The 19,223-nt window shown below is 43.7% G+C and overlaps 1 protein-coding gene across 17 annotated transcripts in view; it reads left to right on the top strand.

Annotated features, from left to right (window-relative positions):
• LOC106575187 (CLIP-associating protein 1-B) overlaps window positions 1–13,053 on the top strand; it is a 36,498-nt gene extending 23,445 nt beyond the window's left edge. For 8 of the 17 annotated variants that reach the window (XM_082963403.1, XM_082963407.1, XM_082963405.1 and 5 more), the window contains 17 exons: window positions 386–516; window positions 783–1,027; window positions 1,190–1,253; window positions 1,579–1,742; window positions 2,357–2,579; window positions 2,834–2,935; window positions 3,978–4,121; window positions 4,701–4,813; window positions 5,014–5,133; window positions 5,502–5,643; window positions 5,918–6,149; window positions 6,353–6,426; window positions 6,586–6,753; window positions 6,941–7,069; window positions 8,818–9,024; window positions 9,786–9,902; window positions 10,122–13,053. In XM_082963403.1, the coding sequence (XP_082819529.1) occupies window positions 386–516; window positions 783–1,027; window positions 1,190–1,253; window positions 1,579–1,742; window positions 2,357–2,579; window positions 2,834–2,935; window positions 3,978–4,121; window positions 4,701–4,813; window positions 5,014–5,133; window positions 5,502–5,643; window positions 5,918–6,149; window positions 6,353–6,426; window positions 6,586–6,753; window positions 6,941–7,069; window positions 8,818–9,024; window positions 9,786–9,902; window positions 10,122–10,205 (2,459 nt within the window). In that variant the 3' untranslated portion in view covers window positions 10,206–13,053. The remainder of the gene's footprint in view (window positions 1–385; window positions 517–782; window positions 1,028–1,189; window positions 1,254–1,578; window positions 1,743–2,356; window positions 2,580–2,833; window positions 2,936–3,977; window positions 4,122–4,700; window positions 4,814–5,013; window positions 5,134–5,501; window positions 5,644–5,917; window positions 6,150–6,352; window positions 6,427–6,585; window positions 6,754–6,940; window positions 7,070–8,817; window positions 9,025–9,785; window positions 9,903–10,121) is intronic. The other 9 variants (XM_045698823.2, XM_045698822.2, XM_082963413.1 and 6 more) reach the window with 3 other exon arrangements.
• Window positions 13,054–19,223: the final 6,170 nt, after the last annotated feature.

Genomic DNA, 19,223 nt, shown 5'->3' with positions numbered 1-19,223 from the left:
CCATAGTGCAGTTCACCTCGATCAGCCACAGGGGGCGATGGAGAGCTGAGCATCCTCCTTATTTCAGTTTGGATTCGTCTTATTTTTCAAGTCAATCTGTGTTATTTTGTTTCATTCCGTTTTTGTTATTCCGTTTGTTTTTATTGGTCCTTATACTCTGCTGTAAAATAAAACTTAAATTCATCATGTTCTTATTTTGTGCTATACTCTGTATGTTCTCTTGAGTTTCTCATGACCTGCTGATGTAATTTGCTTGATTTGTTTTTTCCCCCCATGACTTTTACTCCCCGTTTAGTTCATAGGTCGACTGCTTTTCCTTTGTAGTACTGTATTACTGTGCTCCTATAATACTACAGTGTTATTATATCTGTTGTGTTTCCTCCAGAGCGTCTGGGTCTGGCCCACCAGGCCCGTATCTCAGCCTCTGTCAATGCCATGAGGATCCTCAACACTGGGACCGAGGTGGAGGCAGCCGTAGCCGATGCCCTGTTACTAGGAGACGCCAGGAACAACAAGGTGGATGTTTAGATTCTCTATCCTCTTTACCATCTGAATCATAGCATATGCTGATCATAACAGCTTTGACGGCTTTTTCTCTTGGGGGGACATTTTGTTGGATTTAGGTCTACGTTGACTCGTATTTGCCTCTCGAATGTAGTCTTATGGCAGCTTGTTGAACAGGAAGTGTCATTGATTTCTCTTCACTCTGTGGCGTGACTTAGTGAGTATGCTGTATATGTACCTGCACGCCCATTTGACCTCTTAACCCTTGACCCCTCCAGCGGCGGCCAGTCAGAAGACGGTACGAGTCCCCGGGGATCTACTCCGACGACGACGCTAACAGCGACGCCAGCAGCGCCTGCTCTGAGCGCTCGTATGGCTCGCGGAACGGCGGCCCGCCCCACTACATGAGACAGACGGAGGACGTGGCCGAGGTGCTGAACCACTGTGCCAGTTCCAACTGGTCTGAGAGGAAGGAGGGGCTGCTGGGACTACAGAACCTGCTCGTTAGCCAGAGAATTCTCAGGTGGGATAGAGACCATCTATTTGTGTTTTTGAACTTCTGTAATGTAATGCGTTTTGAGGCCGTCACTGAGACAACTGTCCTCTAGATAAAAATCTGGCTGAAACCAAAAGGTGTTGTACGATTCATCGCCTTTCTTTTTTTTCCCCCGCTCGTGTGTCGCAGTCGTGTGGAGCTGAAGAGATTGTGTGAGATCTTCACAAGGATGTTTGCTGACCCACACAGCAAGGTGAGGCCACAATAGAACCCCCCGTGTCTGATATAACCTGTGTTCTGACGTGAATCTAATGTAGTTACTGTACTAACCAACTGTCTGTTTTTATGTCGCATGGTCGTCTTTGCGGTGGACTTGTAACATCAGCGAGTAAGTGTTTTTGTTTTTGTCCGTCACCTTTTTTAATAGTAATGCAATCGAATCCGACTATTCGGATAGTTGATTGATTAATTATTGTTGTTCTGTATGTTGTCCTACGGTAATACTCCTTAACAGTGATGTAAATACTTATAGCCTATTATTGAGTGACTGACTGGGTGGTCACTGTGTCTGATCTCAGGTGTTCAGCATGTTTCTGGAGACCCTGGTAGACTTCATCACCCTGCACAGAGAGGACGTGCAGGACTGGCTGTTTGTCCTGCTCACCCAGCTGCTGAAGAAGATGGGAGCTGACCTCCTGGGGTCCGTACAGGCCAAGGTCCAGAAGGCTCTGGACGTCACCAGGTCAGAACGAAAGCTCCATCTCTGTTCCCGTTCTCACACAGGTCTTTTTTTCCCCCACTTCTTGCTTTTCAGCACAATTCCACCAACTATGGTGGAAGTATAACCAGGGCAGCTCAGTACAGCTTGGTTTGGCTCGGCTTGGTAGTGTGAAAAGCCCTTAGATGTTGTTTTTGCCTGTTTGTGGAGTTTCTAGTGCAGGGTTCCCCAACTGGCGGCCAACGGGCGCCCCCCCATGTTTTCTGAGCAAAAAAATAAGAATAAAAAAATATATATGAATTTTTTGCATTTTCATTGGTCAAGTTAAACACCAGGAAATCAGGTCCAGCTGATTTTAATTTTGTAAATCTGTTCCCAAGTATTGCCACGCATAGTAGAGAGATATGATCGTATACAAATGTAAGCAAGGTTTGAAATGATTATGTTTTAGTCAAATATTATATCTGTTTGGTCTTCTTGCAGTCTACAAAGTATTTGTAATTATGTGCCGGCCCCCCGAAAATCCACTCAGCAAAAGAAATCGTCCCGTGCCTGAATCTAGATGATGATCCCTGATCCCTGCATCAATCCCTCTCATCTCATGCCTTTTTCTCTTTATTTTCCTGTCGCTTTCCCAGGGACTCATTCCCGTTCGACCAGCAGTTTAACATCCTGATGCGTTTCATCGTGGACCAGACCCAGACCCCCAACCTGAAGGTCAAGGTGGCCATCCTGAGGTACATTGAGTGCCTGGCCCGTCAAATGGACCCCGCAGACTTTGTCAACTCCAGCGAGACGCGCCTGGCCGTCTCCCGCATCATCACCTGGACCACGGAACCAAAGAGCTCCGACGTCAGGAAGGTGGGCAGAGTTGGGTTTGTTTCCATAACAACAGCGTCAGGCACTTTCTTTTAATTGATTTTATATTTCACAGGGACAACGCACATTAATCAGCATGTCTGTAAACGTCCCAGATTTAACCAGCCGGCCAATTTTCAACTGATCAGCCAAAGCTCTAAAATAACTATTGTTTGCTGGCTTCATCCATTTTTGCTTGTTTTTATTTTTGTATTTTAAACGGATAATTCCCCCCCCCCCCCCCCCCCCAACCCCAGAGCTTCCACCATAGCTGGGCAGGTGAGGAGTTGTCAGGCAGGCCCAGCATCACCATAGCCTCTCTACCTGGAGAGGGGAACGTGGAGGAGAGGTGCAAGCAGGTAGTAGAGCCCCCGACCCATCAGTCAGCTGCACGGTCTGCAGTCTGCCTCATATAACTTCCTCAAGCCTGGGCTCTCTGTCTCTAACCCAACTTCGCCATGCTGGCGTACAGAGTTCTTTCTGCTTTATAACTGAATGTAAAGGACAGTGCAAGGGTGGGGATGGGGACTGAACTGGCTCATAACAGTTGTTTCTCCTTTCAAAGGTTTCTTCATAATGAGTGAATGGTAAAGCGGCAATCAGCAGTTGAAATGATAACAAGGTGTTGACCCCACCACTCCATCGCTGAGCGATTGGCCTCAAATTCATAGACCGAGCTAGGGATGCAAGGACTGACCATGCATGATATCAAAATGATAGTTAAAACTATGTTTTGAGGCTATACCGGGTTTGTTTACATTGCCTTTGTTTACAAACGATGGAGTTAAACAAGCTTACATTTAGGATTCTGATGGGGTACGACAGTTGAGCTGAGCTCATGAGGCATTTATAAGTTCAAGAATCAATGGGTGCATATCTAATTCATGTAGAAGTCAAAACATTTATCTAGCAGCTGCAGATTGCCCCTTTAAGCGATGGGGTGGGAACGGGCAACATAATGGCTCTGAATGGGCGGTAATATTGCGTGTTGATAGTAGCCTGTGCTGCTGTTACTTGTTCCTCGTGGCTCTTGTTTATTTGCAGTGACCAGGTTTGGTTGACCGACATGCATGGAATTCACACGAGAGAACCATTGATACTGGTTTTTAACTGGTTTCCAAGAACTGCCAATGGTTTAAACTCACCTGACTAACTGAATGCTAACTGAACCTAAACAAAAATGTGCCACTGTATTTCTGTGCTGTATTTATGGATCATGTCTTTGTACACCCATTGACTGATGTGACTCATGGAGAGCAGGATGGGCTTGTTGAATGTCTCGTCTCTAAGCGTCAGATGTTACCTTGAAATGCACATTATTGCGTGATGTTAATGGAGAAAGGGAACGTCCTCTCTGATGACCTCTAACCGTTGACCTCTCTGTGACCCTTTAATCCCCAGGCGGCTCAGGTGGTTCTGATTGCCTTGTTTGAGCTGAACACCCCAGAGTTCACCATGCTGCTGGGGGCCCTGCCCAAGACCTTCCAGGACGGAGCCACTAAACTCCTGCATAGCCACCTCCGGAACTCCAGCAGCACCGGCGTGGTAAGACCTGACTCTGACGTTCACGTGTAGTCAACATCGTGGAGAGGATGAGACTGAGCCGGGCTAAAATCGCTCTATCCCAAACATCTACTCACCGTGAGAAGACGAGTAGTGAATTTACACAGCGCAACTAGAATAGTGCATTTGCTCAGGAAGGTCCTCTTGAATGCGCCGAATATCTTCTCACTGGCAGAGTTAGCCAACAACGTGAACTTTATTTGCTGTAACATGGACAATAGTTGTATTGTAATCTAAATATACTGGGATAGCATCATATAATTAAGCAATAAAGACAGAGGAGGTGTGTTATGGCCAATATAACACGGTTAAGGGCTGTTCTTAGAGTGCCTGGATACAGCCCATTGCTGTGGTATATTGGTCATATACCACAAACCCCTGAGGTGCCTTATTGCTATCATAAACTGGTTACCAACGTAATTAGAGTGGTAAAAATACATGTTTTGCCATACCCGTGGTATACGGTCTGATGTACTACAGCTGTCAGCCAATCACCATTCAGGGCGCGAACCACCCAGTTTATAGTGTACTGTACCTTCTCTGATTCTGTATGATCCGCAGGCTTCTCCCAGTAACACCATGGGACGGACTCCTCCCCCACCTCGCCACCCCAGCAGTCGCAGCAGCCCCCTCACCTCTCCCACCAACTGCTCCCATGGGGTGCTCTCTCCCAGGTAGGTCTGACCTTTAATATCTGGTCAACCAACACACCATAGAAGTTAGTTACATCACTACTAACTTAACTAACAACGACAACAAGTAGTCCCCCCTCTCCGCACTGTTCCCTCCTCACGTCTCTTTTTCTCCCTTGCGACTCTATTCCCCCCTTTCTTTCCCTTCCTCCCTCCCTTGCCGTGCTCTGGGTACGTTACAGCCGGCTATGGGGTTGGAGTGCTGATGGCCTGTCAAAGTACCCTCCTCCCTTCCCTTCTCCTCTCTCCTCCACCCCTGCTGCACCCTCCCTCAAGACCCTACGAAGTGCTTACTCTCCCAGGTACAATGTCACATAGCTGTGTCACCCTTGATTTGTCCCTACCCCACGGTCTATTTTGTTTTTCCTTTCACTTCCTTATTTTTTTTTTCATTCCGCAGCAGCAATTCACCACATTAACACCTTGACTCACCAGTCTGTTCCACTCTGTCTGTCAACACGTACTGTTATCCACGGTTCATCTTTTATATGAAAAGGATGGTTGAATAGCGGGATAAACGGCTTGACATGACATCTTTACGTACTAGGTAAATGAAATGGTGTCGTTTCAACCAGTTTTTCCCACTGGGCAGACATCTTGTTCCTGTGGTGGTGTTGTACGTTAGTGTCGTACTTGAATAATAACCCCTCCCTCCCGGTGTGACCTGAAGCATGTTGGAGTACGACACGGAGAACCTGAACACCGATGAGATCTATAGCTCCCTGCGAGGCGTCACTGAGGCCATCCAGAACTTCAGCTTCCGCAGTCAGGAGGACCTCATGGAGCCAGGCAGAGGCAAGAGAGAGGACACGGTGAGGGGCTTGGGCAATTCCCTACTATTGTCCACTCCCTCCCTCCCCCTCATTGATTTAAACGATTTGGATTGTTAGAATGGACTAGAGGGAGTATCTTCCAACAGCCCATTCCTTTTAAATCCAGAGGGGGGAGCGAACCAGTTGTTTGGCAACTGTTCTCAGGTCAATATATTTATTTTCTCTAGAATGGACATGAACATACATTTAGTTATTTTTATAAAACTGTATGGTTGTTATGTCACGTTTTATCAATAGTCTTGTTTCTCCTCAGCCGGGTGTTGGAACAGCGTCACACTCTGGTGTTGACGTGGTGGAGGGGCCCGGGGGTCGCACGGCCCTGGACAACAAGACCTCCCTACTCAACACCCCCTCCCCCCGTTCCTTCTCCGGCCCCCGGGGCCGCGACTACAACCCCAACAACTACTCTGACACCATCAGCGCCTACGACAAGGCTGCCCTGAGAGAGACGGTGTACGAGGACGACGTGGAGCAGCTTCGAGATGGTGAGGCTGCCTCGAGGGCCCGAAATGGCACCCTGTTCCCTATGCTACTTTTCTGAAATGGCACCCTATTCCCTATATAGTGCACTACTTTTGACCACCCTATTCCTTTCATAGCTCTGGCCAAAAGTAGTGAGCTATATAGGGAATAGGGTGCCATTTGGGATGGTCATAATACATTTATGACCCAACCCTCTTCCTCGCAGGCCGCCAAGAGTGTGGTGGAGAAAACAAGATGCTGCGCACTAAGAACAGTTCCCCTGCGGAGCAACTGGAACTGGTGATTGATTGAATTCATTTGACAATATTTTCAATGTTTTACTACAGCTACATAATAACACTTTAAAGTCACGGACAAGGAGGTCCTTTTTAAATTCCATTTAGTGATCTATATGTAATTCTATGGTCACTGACTAATATCTATTGTGGTCGTTGAAAGGTGGGCGAGCTGCTGAAGGAGCTGTCTAACCCCAGTGAGAGGCCAGAGGAGAGGAGGGGAGCCCTGGTGGAGCTGCTGAAGATAGCCCGGGAGGACAGCCTGGCAGTGTGGGAGGAACACTTCAAAACCATGCTGCTCCTGCTGCTGGAGACTCTGTCAGATCAAGATGTATGGACTCTGGATGAATGAAGAAATGGATGGATAGAGAGATAGGAAGAAAAAAAATACTTTGAAAAACAACAATCAACAAAGTTAACTCTGTCTTGGGAGCAATGCCACAATCTGATGCTTGAATCCACTGTTCTTCCTTCCACTGTCTCTGAGCATGTCGCGTCCTTTTCCCCCAAACCTGCAGAACACCATCCGGGCACTGGCGCTACGAGTGCTAAAGGAGATCTTACGCAACCAGCCGGCCCGCTTCAAGAACTACGCAGAACTCACCATCATGAAGACCCTGGAGCTACACAAAGACTCCCACAAAGAGGTAGCTCTCACTGGCTCTCTCCGTCTATGAGGCTCTGCTTTAGAGGACATGCTGAGTCTACACTTCTTGAATTAATAGCTTTCAACTCTGATGATGTGTTTAGTTTTTTATGGAGTTAACAGCACTTGAAATATAATTATGAAAAGACTGTCGGGATGAAGTGTAGTCTTGCCTGTGGATGTACAGTACCAGTCAAAAGTTTGGACACACCTACTCATTCAAGGGTTTTTCTTTATTTTTTAATATTTTCTACATTGTAGAATAATAGTGAAGACATCAAAACTATGAAATAACACATATGGAATCATGTAGTAACCAAGAAAGTGTTAAACAAATCAAAATATTTTTTATATTTGAGATTCTTCAAAGTAGCCACCCTTTGACTTGATGACAGCTTTGCACACACTTGGCATTCTCTCAACCAGCTTCACGAGGAATGGTTTTCCAACAGTCTTGAAGGAGTTCCCACATATGCTGAGCACTTGCTGGCTGCTTTTCCTTCACTCTGCGGTCCAACTTATCTTAAACTATCTCAATTTGGTTGAGGTCGGGTGATTGTGGAGGCCAGGTCATGTGATGCAGCACTCCATCACTCTCCTTGGTCAAATAGCCCTTACACAGCCTGGAGGTTTGTTGGGTCATTGTCCTGTTGAAAAACAAATGATAGACCGAATAAGCGCAAACCAGATGGGATGGCGTATCGCTGCAGAATGCTGTGGTAGCCATGCTGATTAAGTGTGCCTTGAATTCTAAATAATTTACAGACAGTGTCACCAGCAAAGCACACCTACACCATCACACCTCCTCCATGCTTGACGGTGGGAACCACACATGAGGAGATCATCCGTTCACCTACTCTGCGTCTCACAAAGACACGGCGGTTGGAACCAAAAATCTCTAATTTGGACTCATCAGACCAAAGGACAGAGTTCCACCGGTCTAATGTTCATTGCTCGTGTTTCTTGGCCCAAGCAAGTCTCTTCTTCTTATTGGTGTCCTTTAGTAGTGGTTTCTTTGCAGCAATTCGACCATGAAGGCCTGATTCACGCAGTCTCCTCTGAACAGTTGATGTTGAGATGTGTCTGTTACTTGAACTCTGTGAAGCATTTATTTGGGCTGCAATCTGAGGTGCAGTTAACTCTAATGAATTTATCCTCTGCAGCAGAGGTAACTATGGGTCTTCCTTTTCTGTGACGGTCCTCATGAGAGCCAGTTTCATCATAGCGCTTTGATGTTTTTTGCGAATGCCCTATTTGGTCTTTTACCAAACAGGGCTATCTTCTGTATACCAACCCTACCTTGTCACAACACAACTGATTGGCTCAAACGCATGAAGAAGGAAAGACATTCCACAAATTAACTTTTAACAAGGCACACCTGTTAATTGAAATGCATTCCAGGTGACCTCATGAAGCTGGTTGAGAGAATGCCAACCGTGCACAAAGCTGTCATCAAGGCAAAAGGTGGCTACTTTGAAGAATCTCAAACATAAAGCATATTTTGATTTGTTTAACACTTTCTTGGTTACTACATGATTCCATATGTGTTATTTCATAGTTTTGATGTCTTCATTATTATTCCACAATGTAGAAAATAGTACAAATATAGAAAAACCCTTGAATGAGTAGCCGTGTCCAAACTTTTGACTGGTACTGTACATGTACCCTTCTCTGTCAATAAACCAAAATGAACCCATTCCATGATCAACCATTTCACCCTCCTCACTCCACCCTTCCCTCTCTACCCAGGTGGTGCGGGCAGCAGAGGAGTCAGCCTCCACCCTGGCCGGCTCCATCCACCCAGAACAGTGTATCAAGGTGCTGTGTCCCATCGTCCAGACGGCTGACTACCCCATCAACCTGGCTTCCATCAAGATGCAGACCAAGGTGATAGAACGCATCACCAAGGAGTCCCTCCACCAGCTGCTGCCTGACATCATACCAGGACTCCTGCAGGTAAAAAGGGCTTTATAGGTCAAGTTGACTGATTGGTTAGTCCATTGGTTGATTTATTGATGTACTTATTGATTGGTTGATGTGGAATCACTTGGAATGTATCTACTTCCAGTACAGTGTTGATGGTTGTGGTTTAGTTACATAAGATAATTACTCTCTGACCTTGGGATTATGCCACACTGTCTATACACTGAGTATGTACAAAACATTAAGAACACCTGCTCTTTCCATGACATAGACTGACCAGGAGAATCCAGGGGAAAGCTATGATCCCTTATTGATGTCACTTGTTAAATCCACTTCAATCAGTGTAGAAGAAGGGGAGGAGAAAGGTTAAGGAAGGAATTTTAAGCCTTGAGACATGGATTGTGTATGCATGCCATTCAGAGGGTGAATGGGCAAGTCAAATATTTAAGTCCCTTGAATGGGGTATGGTAGTAGGTGCCAGGCCTACCGGTTTGTGTCAAGAACTGCAACGCTGCTGGGTTTTTCACACTCAAGTTTCCCATATGTATCAAGAATTGTCCACCACCCAAAGGACCATCCAGCCAACTTTACACGACTGTGGGAAGCATTGGAGTCAACATCGGCCAGCATCCCTATGGAACGCTTTCGACACCTTGTAGAGTCCATGGCCCGACGAATTGAGGCTGTTCTGAGGGCAAAATGGGGGGGCTGAAACTCTCTATTAGGAAGGTGTTCCTAATGTTTGGTGTACTCAGTGTATGTTTAATATTGTTGTGATGTCTCTCTGTGTACAGGGGTACGACAACACAGAGAGCAGTGTGAGGAAGGCCAGTGTGTTCTGTCTGGTGGCTGTCTACTCTGTCATCGGTGAAGAGCTGAAGCCCTACCTGGCCCAGCTCACAGGAAGCAAGGTACACTACCGTCTCATCTCAGCACCCTGTCTGGGTCGCTCTCAAATGGCACCCTATTCCCTACGTGGTGCACTAGGAAATAGGGTGCAATTTGGGATGCAGACAATGTCTTTAATTCCCTTCTGTTTGTTTCAAGATCTGCAGGTTGCAGAATGTTTTTCAATAAAACGTCATGTTAGGATGGGTTGGTTTCATTCAGCGTGTTTACTATCCCACCAGATGAAGCTGCTGAACCTGTACATAAAGAGAGCCCAGACGTCCACCAGCAACAGCAGCAGCTCCTCAGACATCTCCTCATACTAATGAACATGGCCCTCCGGCTCCATCCGTGTGTGTGCAGGTACATACAGTACAGGGTTGTGTTCATAGGGCACCAAACGGTGCAAAACAGACTGAAACAGGAAGGGACTACGTGGACTACTGGTCCAATCAGAAACACTAATTGTATTATATTTTTACCGTTTTGAAATATTTTCCATGGCGTGCCCTAATGAACGCGACCCAGATAGGGAAACAGTTGTGCCTCAATCTTTCTTTCCAGACCTCCTTGTAGTTTTAATGTATTCTAATAAAGGCTGTTGGCTGTTCCTTGTTGGGAAACCCTATGCCTGTCGCAATTAACATTTTATTTCCTTCTGTTTTGTCGTCTTGTAAATACTTTAATTCCACATTTTATTAAGATTTGAATGCGCCACTAATTCACACCTAGTCAAATGAATGTAAAGAGCTTTGAAGGAAACCTGAGTCCTTTATAAACCGTCTGAAAGGTTTTAATGTTGATGGAAGCAGAGTGTCGCTCTGTACACGACCGCCTCATTGCCTCTAGTGTTCCATCTCGCAATGGACAGATAGGCTTATTTGGAAACATGTTATTTGGTTATTTGTAAAGGGTCAATTTAAAAATGGCGATTTCGATAGTAATTGTTCCATAGTATTTGGCGTCTGAAGAATTTGTTCTTGGTGGCGATGCTATGTTTTTAAGCCTGTATTTAAAGAATAATCCTTGTAGAATTTCTCAGTTAGTGAGAATCTAAAAACGTTAATTTCCATTACTGGTAGAAGATCATTTGGCTGGCCAATGATTAGTACATGCAGTGAAACGCTGTATTGAATAAGCCTCTGTAAACTGCCTATGTGTGTAACACCTGTGTTGACTGTGGTTTGGGCCTCAACAACTGGTGAAGGAATATTTTCCATTTTCACTACGTTATTATGAAAGGGGAGTTATTGGTTGAGTTGGTAGAGGTTTGAGTCTGCTGTTTTTTGTGCTTTAACATTCGGGCACGTTGTAATGAGTCAAAACTACTGGGATCTGAAGTATTCTTGCAATGTAAAACCGCAATGAAGAGTCCTAGAATTTGCAAATGTGAAATATTTTGTCTAAAAACAAAATATGGGCAATACCTATTTGTCATATAGTATAAAGACCTTGACAATCTGACATATTAGTTGATAATCTAAGGACATTGTAAGTGCCAGTGCTCAACAAAAAATCTTAACCATTTTAAAGACATAGGAGGCAAAAAAAATAGAGAAGTTTTGTCTTTTGAATTGAATCCAGCAATAATGAATTAGTAACAAAAAAATCCAACTACTTGGATGAACTTTTTTGTCAAAGCACTGTAAATTACCATTGTAAGTTAACCATCCTTGTTTGAAATGTATAGATGCCATTTTTTAGCGCTCCTCTGAAATGTTACTGCTGCTTTAGAAATACTAATCATGGCGTTACACCTAATGTATTTTACTCTCCTTATTATGAATGTTACAGGTACCGTTTCGGTTAGAACTAGAATTCAGAGTTTGGGTCAATTCCATTTCAATTCAATCCATTCAGAAATTCCATTTCCCAATTTTCCTCAATGCTTGTCTATGGGGATTCAAATGAAATTGGAATTTCAGTTTACTTCCTGATTTGATTGAAATGAATTGAGCCCAACCCTGTTAAAAGTCAAGATAAGTGTGGCCTGTTACTGAGAACACTATCGGGCCTTACTGTTTCTGTAGTACGGTTTCACTACATTGACTGTTAAAATGTACTGTAACAGTGCAGAATCATTCTTTTTTTTCTCAAATGTGAGAACTCTTAGCAATTTTATCAGCTATGGACTGGATGGAACATTGGCTATGACTAAGTCCAAAATGTTGTCAAATACAAACACAGTATTTCTTTTGTTAGACCTGCCTGTTGCAATTGAATCAAAAAGGAAACTCCAAATTAGTGTTTTGTACAGCTCTTTTAATCATTGATTCACAAACTTGTTATAAAAAGAGAGTCAGAGAGAGACCTCATTTGCATGCGAGAGAACATGCAAATATTATACCCAGCAACCTCGATGATTAACTAACATTCCCTACTCTGACTTTATGTTGAAGAAACGTTGCTTCTAATCTATGAATGTCTGGTCAGCTTGTATTATATAACACACACATAAACACACACTATTGATATCATCACAGCTACCAAGCTAGGGCTGATTTTAACAGACCAAACATTGTATAGTATACTGTAACTGTATGCTGTGTGCACACGTTGCCCTGTATCAAAAACCAAACCCTATTATCCTCAAGCCACGTATCTTGAGCGTGTATTTGCTTGTGCCTTGTTTGTTTTTTTACAGTACACCTGGCAATATTAATCCATACTATAGCTTCTGAATACTGCTTTTGAAATGTTCCTTTTGCCCCCATTTCGAAATACTGTATTATATGTCATGAATTATACAGGAAGTGTGTTGCGTTGAAGACCAAGGTTATGTCCCAAGTGGCACCCTATTCCCTACCTAGTGCCCTACTTTTGACCAGAGCCTTATGGGACCCGGTCAAAAGTAGTGCCCTATATAGGGCATAAAGTTCCATTTGGGATGCATCCCAAGGCTGCTGTAAATAAAGCCAATAGTTTAATGGCAGTATTTTCCACAGATGTAATATTGGCTTGGCTGTCCTATTCCTTGTGAACCACTTACAATGCATGCTTATTTTGTTTAGCTCCAGTCATTGTTTTATCCCTCCCATACCTATATTTATATACCGTCTGTTATATTTTCTGTGTATTATGACAACTGTACATATTTCATGTTTTGTTCACTTCTTTCTCCCGTGATAGAATTTGTTGAAATTTTAAACTTGAAATAAACCAACTTCAGTCCCTGTTCGAAGCATGTAATCACATATGTTGTGTATTTGAAGTATAAATTGAGAGCAGATATACAGTATCTTTTCGAGAATGTGGGAGAAGAAAATCTCCTGCAGGACATGGGAATAGCAGCAGATGGCGCTCTTTGCATTTTCTTGAGAGGAAAAGCATCCTCTGTGTATTACTTTAATATAAAAAAACAACACTTTCCCGCACCCTGTCCGCTTCTCACCGCTTTCCTTCCATTGAAAATGAATGGGAAGCGGCGTTTCACCGCGTGCTAGTGTACACGGGGCATTTAGAGGAGGCAAACTGAAAGTGGAATTGAACAGTTATTAGTTGTCCTGCTGCTCTTATGGGCTCACAGGTGCACTGTAGCCTTCCCTAATCAGGGGTAGGATAGAAGGCACAGGCCATTACGCTTAGGATGTGGTGAATCAGCAATAAGACCGCAGACTCTCTCATTTGTCACTGCAGCATCCTTGGTTTGTGTGCGTTCTCCAGTCATCTGAAGGCTCACCAATAAAGAGTGGAAAAACACTATCACCACCTGCATCATTAGTGATCAAAAAGAAAGTGTTAGTAGGCTGGCCAGCTTAGAAGTGGATTCCCTGTAACAAACAATTCAATCAGCAGCATATGATTAAATTAACATTGGGGCAAATGTGTGACCGCTGAGACATCCAGGTTTACAAGCTTTAACTAGGCATTAATCTTTGAACTCTTCTGGATCACCCAAGACTCCAAAAATGTCCTTTTCATTTAGAGATCAAAGCTGAAGGAGAAGCGGTGCAGTAGCTGCAGTGCGTGGCCTGTCAAGCAGCTACCTAATCTCCACCGTCCTTAATACCCTAAAACAGTCTCATTAAGGCAGGTATCTCTCTGCGGTGGCCGTGTCTCATCTCCGACACGCCACCACCAAGGTCTGCTCAACTCCGCTCTATTAGTATTCACACGCTGTTGAAAATGTATTTTACTAAAGCCCCCTCCATTTCCACTGCCCCGGCCAACCCCCTTCTGTTTAAAGATCTTTATGGTGTATGATTAGCACACATTTCCCCAAGCAGGCAGGGGAGTGGCGGCTGGGTCGGGAGGTCGCCATTATGAAAGAAAACAACTTCATTGTGAGATGACTAGGCCATAAATCATCGGCCATTTTCTATAAATCACGGCAGATGGCAGGGAGCGGTGTGGGGACTCATGGGAGCTCGTATGCCCCTGTGCATGATGGGAATGGTGGTAGCATTACCGTGGCAGCAGACGCTGGCAGACTAAGAGGTCAGTGAGGAGAGGAAGACAGTGAGGCAGAGCAGGCAGTGGGGGAGAGAGGAGAGGTTTTCTTCTTGTGGCCCATGTTGTGTGTGTGTGTGTGTGTGACTGCACTTCCGTACCTGCCTGATGAGAGGCAGCAGGACCCCGGAGGTCTCGGTAACAGCACCTCTCCAGGCTGCCCTCCGTTTAAGGTGTCTAATCTGCCTGTTTAATATGGAAGGGCCCTCATCAGGCCCCTGGCTTAGTCCCCCAGCTGTAGAGAGTAGAGCAGCACCAGTGTCAAACTGACACTAGATGTCTGCTGATCTGGGAATCCAGGAGGTGAATTTCTGTTTTATTATTCAGGATGATAAGAAACTGAACAAAGTAGGATTCAGGGATTGATGTGATATTCAGTGTTTTAAGCAGTCTGAACACACCACATTTCATGTCCTTTCAAGCCAAAAAAAAAAAAATAGAACACCTTACAATCTAATTCAACTCCCTTCTGAAGATGTCTGATTTGAAATATACAGTACCAGTCAAAAGTTTGGACACACCTACACATTCAAGGGTTTTTCTTTATTTTTTACTATTTTCTACATTGTAGAATAGTGAAGACATCAAAACTATGAAATGACACATATGGAATCATGTAGTAACCAAAAAAGTGTGAAACGAATCAAAATATATTTTATAGTTGAGATTCTTCAAAGTAGCCACCCTTAGCCTTGATGACAGCTTTGCACACTCTTGTAAAAAAAGAAAGGAACTCTTGAATGTGTCGGTGTGTCCAAACTTTTGACTGGTACTGTATATTTTTTTTAAAGTAGGAATTTAATTACACTGTAATTACACTACAATCACTCTACGCACTGTATGTACAGTATGGTAAAAATCAAATTGGTTGAGTTAAAGCTGTTCCATTGTGTGTCCACTAGAGAGAGCTTAAGGGCTGCTATATTGAGCTAGACACTTCAACCTGTTGAACATGCGTTCCACAATGGATCAACGCCATTTCATATGTAGGCTATATAATATGTTTTTGTTATTCTGTCTGTATAATGTTCTCTCAACTTACAGTAAGCACTTCAAACTAGATATATGTTATCATTTAGGATGTATATATTCATATAAAAATAATTTGTTTAGTATTTTTCATGTAGAAAACATTTATTTTATAAACAATTTTTTTGGGGTGAAGCTGCCAAAATGTATTTTTGCGAATCAGCAGAACAATCTCTCACATTATTTTCCTCCTCGGCTCACAGGCTAATTGATCTCCCTCCGTATTGTAGCCTCCTCTCTGCGCCATGGGTCTGGGCCAGCAGCACAATGCAAGGCTGTGATTATGGTTTGATTTAACAGCATAATACAAGATGGCTTCCTCTGAGAGAGGGGATTTATGGGCCTGTCTTGGCAGTGGGCCCGCCATTTCTCAGATCCGCTTTTTACTCTGGTGACCCCTCTGACCTAGGGGTCATTAGAACCCCCAGAGTCTCTCCGATTGGCTGGACAGAGGATTCTGGAACGCTTGTTCTCCATCAAACACTGCAGTTACCATAGCCGCAGCCCGGCAAATCCTACAGACATCTGGTTGAAATTGCCACTTGTGATAATTGTGTTTGTTTTTTGTTTATTTTTCCCCTCAGCGCTGAGGCTACTGAATATTCATGAAGGTGATATGAGGGGAAGGAGAATCACATTTTGTTTCAACAATCCTCTGAATGAATGCAAACACAACTCCTCCTGATGACATCGACATCTGTGGTAAAAATAGAAAGGGCCATTTTGTTTCATTTAGTTTGTAGAATTTCTTAGCTCTCTAAGGCGATGTGTATGACTTGATGCTAGTTAAATTCTCATGTATTATACATAGACTACAACACGTACTATTCTTATCTTCAAGAGAATATCTAAAAAGAAGCACATCGATACACCCCCCCCCCCCCCCCCAAAAAAACAACAACAATATTATTTTGTCTCAATACAGTATCTCCGTTAGTTGATGGATGTCAACACTGTATTCATTTCAGGATATTGTTTAACTTCAGCCTCAGTCCTATTTAAATATAGGTTCGAAAGTTCCTCAGCCAAAAGACCGAAAAGGAGAAAAACACAGTGTTCCTCCTTAGTGTGAATTGGTGCATGTGGGGAATTCTCCACATTCATCTATTCCTCTGGTACATCACACTTAAAAGTGGAGCCCCATTAGCCTCTTCTCTTATTTTTCTACTCCTTTTTTTGGGCTTCTTCTTTTTAGTCCAGCTGGCTCTCCATCAGAGGCTCAGTTTCCCTTGGAGACCCCTCGGTTCAAACACTTAGTAAAAACAGGACAACTGAACTGACTGAGGCAAATGTTTCCAAGTCCTTGGCTGCTTGGCCGTCTAATGATCATTGCTCTGCCCAAGGGGTTTAAGGACTTGTTCCAGTGGAACGTCTGTGGTTCAGGTCACTCTAGTCGGTGATATTGGACAGATGGAGGGCCAGATGAATGGTCAGTGTCTAGCTTTGGTATGATGATACTACTGTATATTTATCGAAAGAAATGGCCGTAGAAAAGTATGTGCTTACAGAGAATTGTGCATATTGGAAATACAGTTGAAGTCGGAAGTTTACATACACCTTAGCCAAATACATTTAAACTCAGTTTTTCACAATTCCTGACATTTAATCCTAGTAAAAATTCCCTGTCTTAGGTCAGTTAGGATCACCACTTTATTTTAAGAATGTGAAATAATAGAGAGAATGATTTATTTCTTATTTCTTTCATCACATTCCCAGTTGGTCAGAAGTTTACATACACTCAATTAGTATTTGGTAGCATTGCCTTTAAATTGTTTAACTTGGGTCAAACGTTTCGGGAACCTTCCACAAGCTTCCCACAATAAGTTGGGTGATTTTTGGCCCATTCCTCCTGACAGAGCTGGTGTAACTGAGTCAGGTTTGTAGGACTCCTTGCTCGCACACGCTTTTTCAGTTCTGCCCACAAATTGTCTATAGGATTGAGGTCAGGGCTTTGTGATAGCCATTCCAATACCTTGACTTTGTTGTCCTTAAGCCATTTTGCCACAACTTTGGAAGTATGCTTGGGGTCATTGTCCATTTGGAAGACCCATTTGCGACCAAGCTTTAACTTCCTGACTGATGTCTTGATGTTGCTTCAAAATATCCACATAATTTTCCTGCCTCATGATGCCATTTATTTTGGGAAGTGCACCAGTCCCTCCTGCAGCAAAGCCCCCCACAACATGATGCTGCCACCCCGTGCTTCACAGTTGGGATGGTGTTCTTCGGCTTGCAAGCCTCCCCCCTTTTTCCTCCAAACATAACGATGGTCATTATGGCCAAACAGTTCTATTTTTGTTTCATCAGACCAGAGGACATTTCTCCAAAAAGTACGATCTTTGTCCCCATGTGCAGTTGCAAACCGTAGTCTGGCTTTTTTTGTGGCGGTTTGGAGCAGTGGCTTCTTCCTTGCTGAGCGACCTTTCAGGTTATGTCAATATAGGACTCATTTTTGCACTTTTCACACCAAAGTATGTTCATCTCTAGGAGACAGAACGGGTCTCCTTCCTGAGCGGTATGACGGCTGCCTGGTCCCATGGTGTTTATACTTGCGTACTATTGTTTATACAGATGAATGTGGTGCCTTCATGCATTTGGAAATTGCTCCCAAGGATGAACCAGACTTGTGGAGGTCTACAGTTTTTTTTTCTGAGGTCTTGGCTGATTTATTTTGATTTTCCCATGATGTCAAGCAAAGAGGCACTGAGTTTGAAGGTAGGCTTTGAAATACATCCACAGGTACACCTCCAATTGACTCAAATTATGTAAATTAGCCTATCAGAAGCTTCTAAAGCCATGACATCATTTTCTGGAATTTTCCAAGCTGTTTAAAGGCACAGTCAACTTAGTTTATGTAAACTTCTGACCCACTGGAATTGTGATACAGTGAAATAATCTGTCTGTTAACAATTGTTGGGAAAATTACTTAAAGTAGATGTACTAACCGACTTGCCAAAACTATAGTTTGTTAACAAGAAATTTGTGAAGTGGTTGAAAAACGAGTTTTAATGACTCCAACCTAAGTGTATGTAAACTTCCGACTTCAACTGTACGTACTAAATCGGTATAAAATAAGTACAGCAGCGGGGGCTGCTGAGGGGAGGACGGCTCATAATAATGGCTGGAATGGAGTCAATGGACTAACATCAACAAACCAATGGAGTACAGATATGGACAATTCAGTAATTCCAGATATCAAGACGCTTTATGCTGTTGCGAATACTATGTTGAATACATCCCACTGTGCACATGGTTGAATCAATGTTGTTTCCACGTCATTTCAATGAAATAACGTTGAGCCAACATGGAATATATGTTGAATTGACGGCTGTGCCCAGTGGGAATGAAGCAAAATCCAGGCTATCTTTCTCAAGGTTTGTAATGAGTCCTTATGATAGTGACCATCATCATATGGGATGTAAGACAATCACTCTCTGGAGGCCAAGGGAAACGGGTGCTCTTGAAGGTGGACTCGTCCTAACAAACCAGAATGGCGCGGGGGCCCTAGATAGCTGTCAAGTCCCCCAACAACCCCCACCCAGACATTAATGCAAATTATGGCCTGATTATTTAACTTTAGAGGCTTGATCTGTCCTTTTTATTACAATTATCATCAGTCGGGGGGCTGCGTTCCTTCATCACAAAATAAACATCATCGATCATCCTTGTGGTGATTAGCCGGTGACAGGCATCGGGCTCTGGCTGCTTTGCATAACTGGGTTCTAATGCCGGGCAGTCCGGACGAGGGGTGAGGGGTGGAGAGAGCGAAAGAAGGACTATTTTTCATAGCCATGATTTTAGATATTGTCTGTCTGCAGATGCTTTATGTGAGGTTAATACTGTGCTGATAATCAGACAGAAGAAAA

This window comes from Salmo salar, chromosome 17 (assembly GCF_965601325.2).
Source record: "Salmo salar chromosome 17, fSalSal1, whole genome shotgun sequence".
Taxonomy (NCBI): domain Eukaryota; kingdom Metazoa; phylum Chordata; class Actinopteri; order Salmoniformes; family Salmonidae; genus Salmo; species Salmo salar.
The sequence above is the reverse complement of the archived record's forward strand: the minus strand, read 5'-3'. Positions and strand labels throughout refer to the sequence as shown.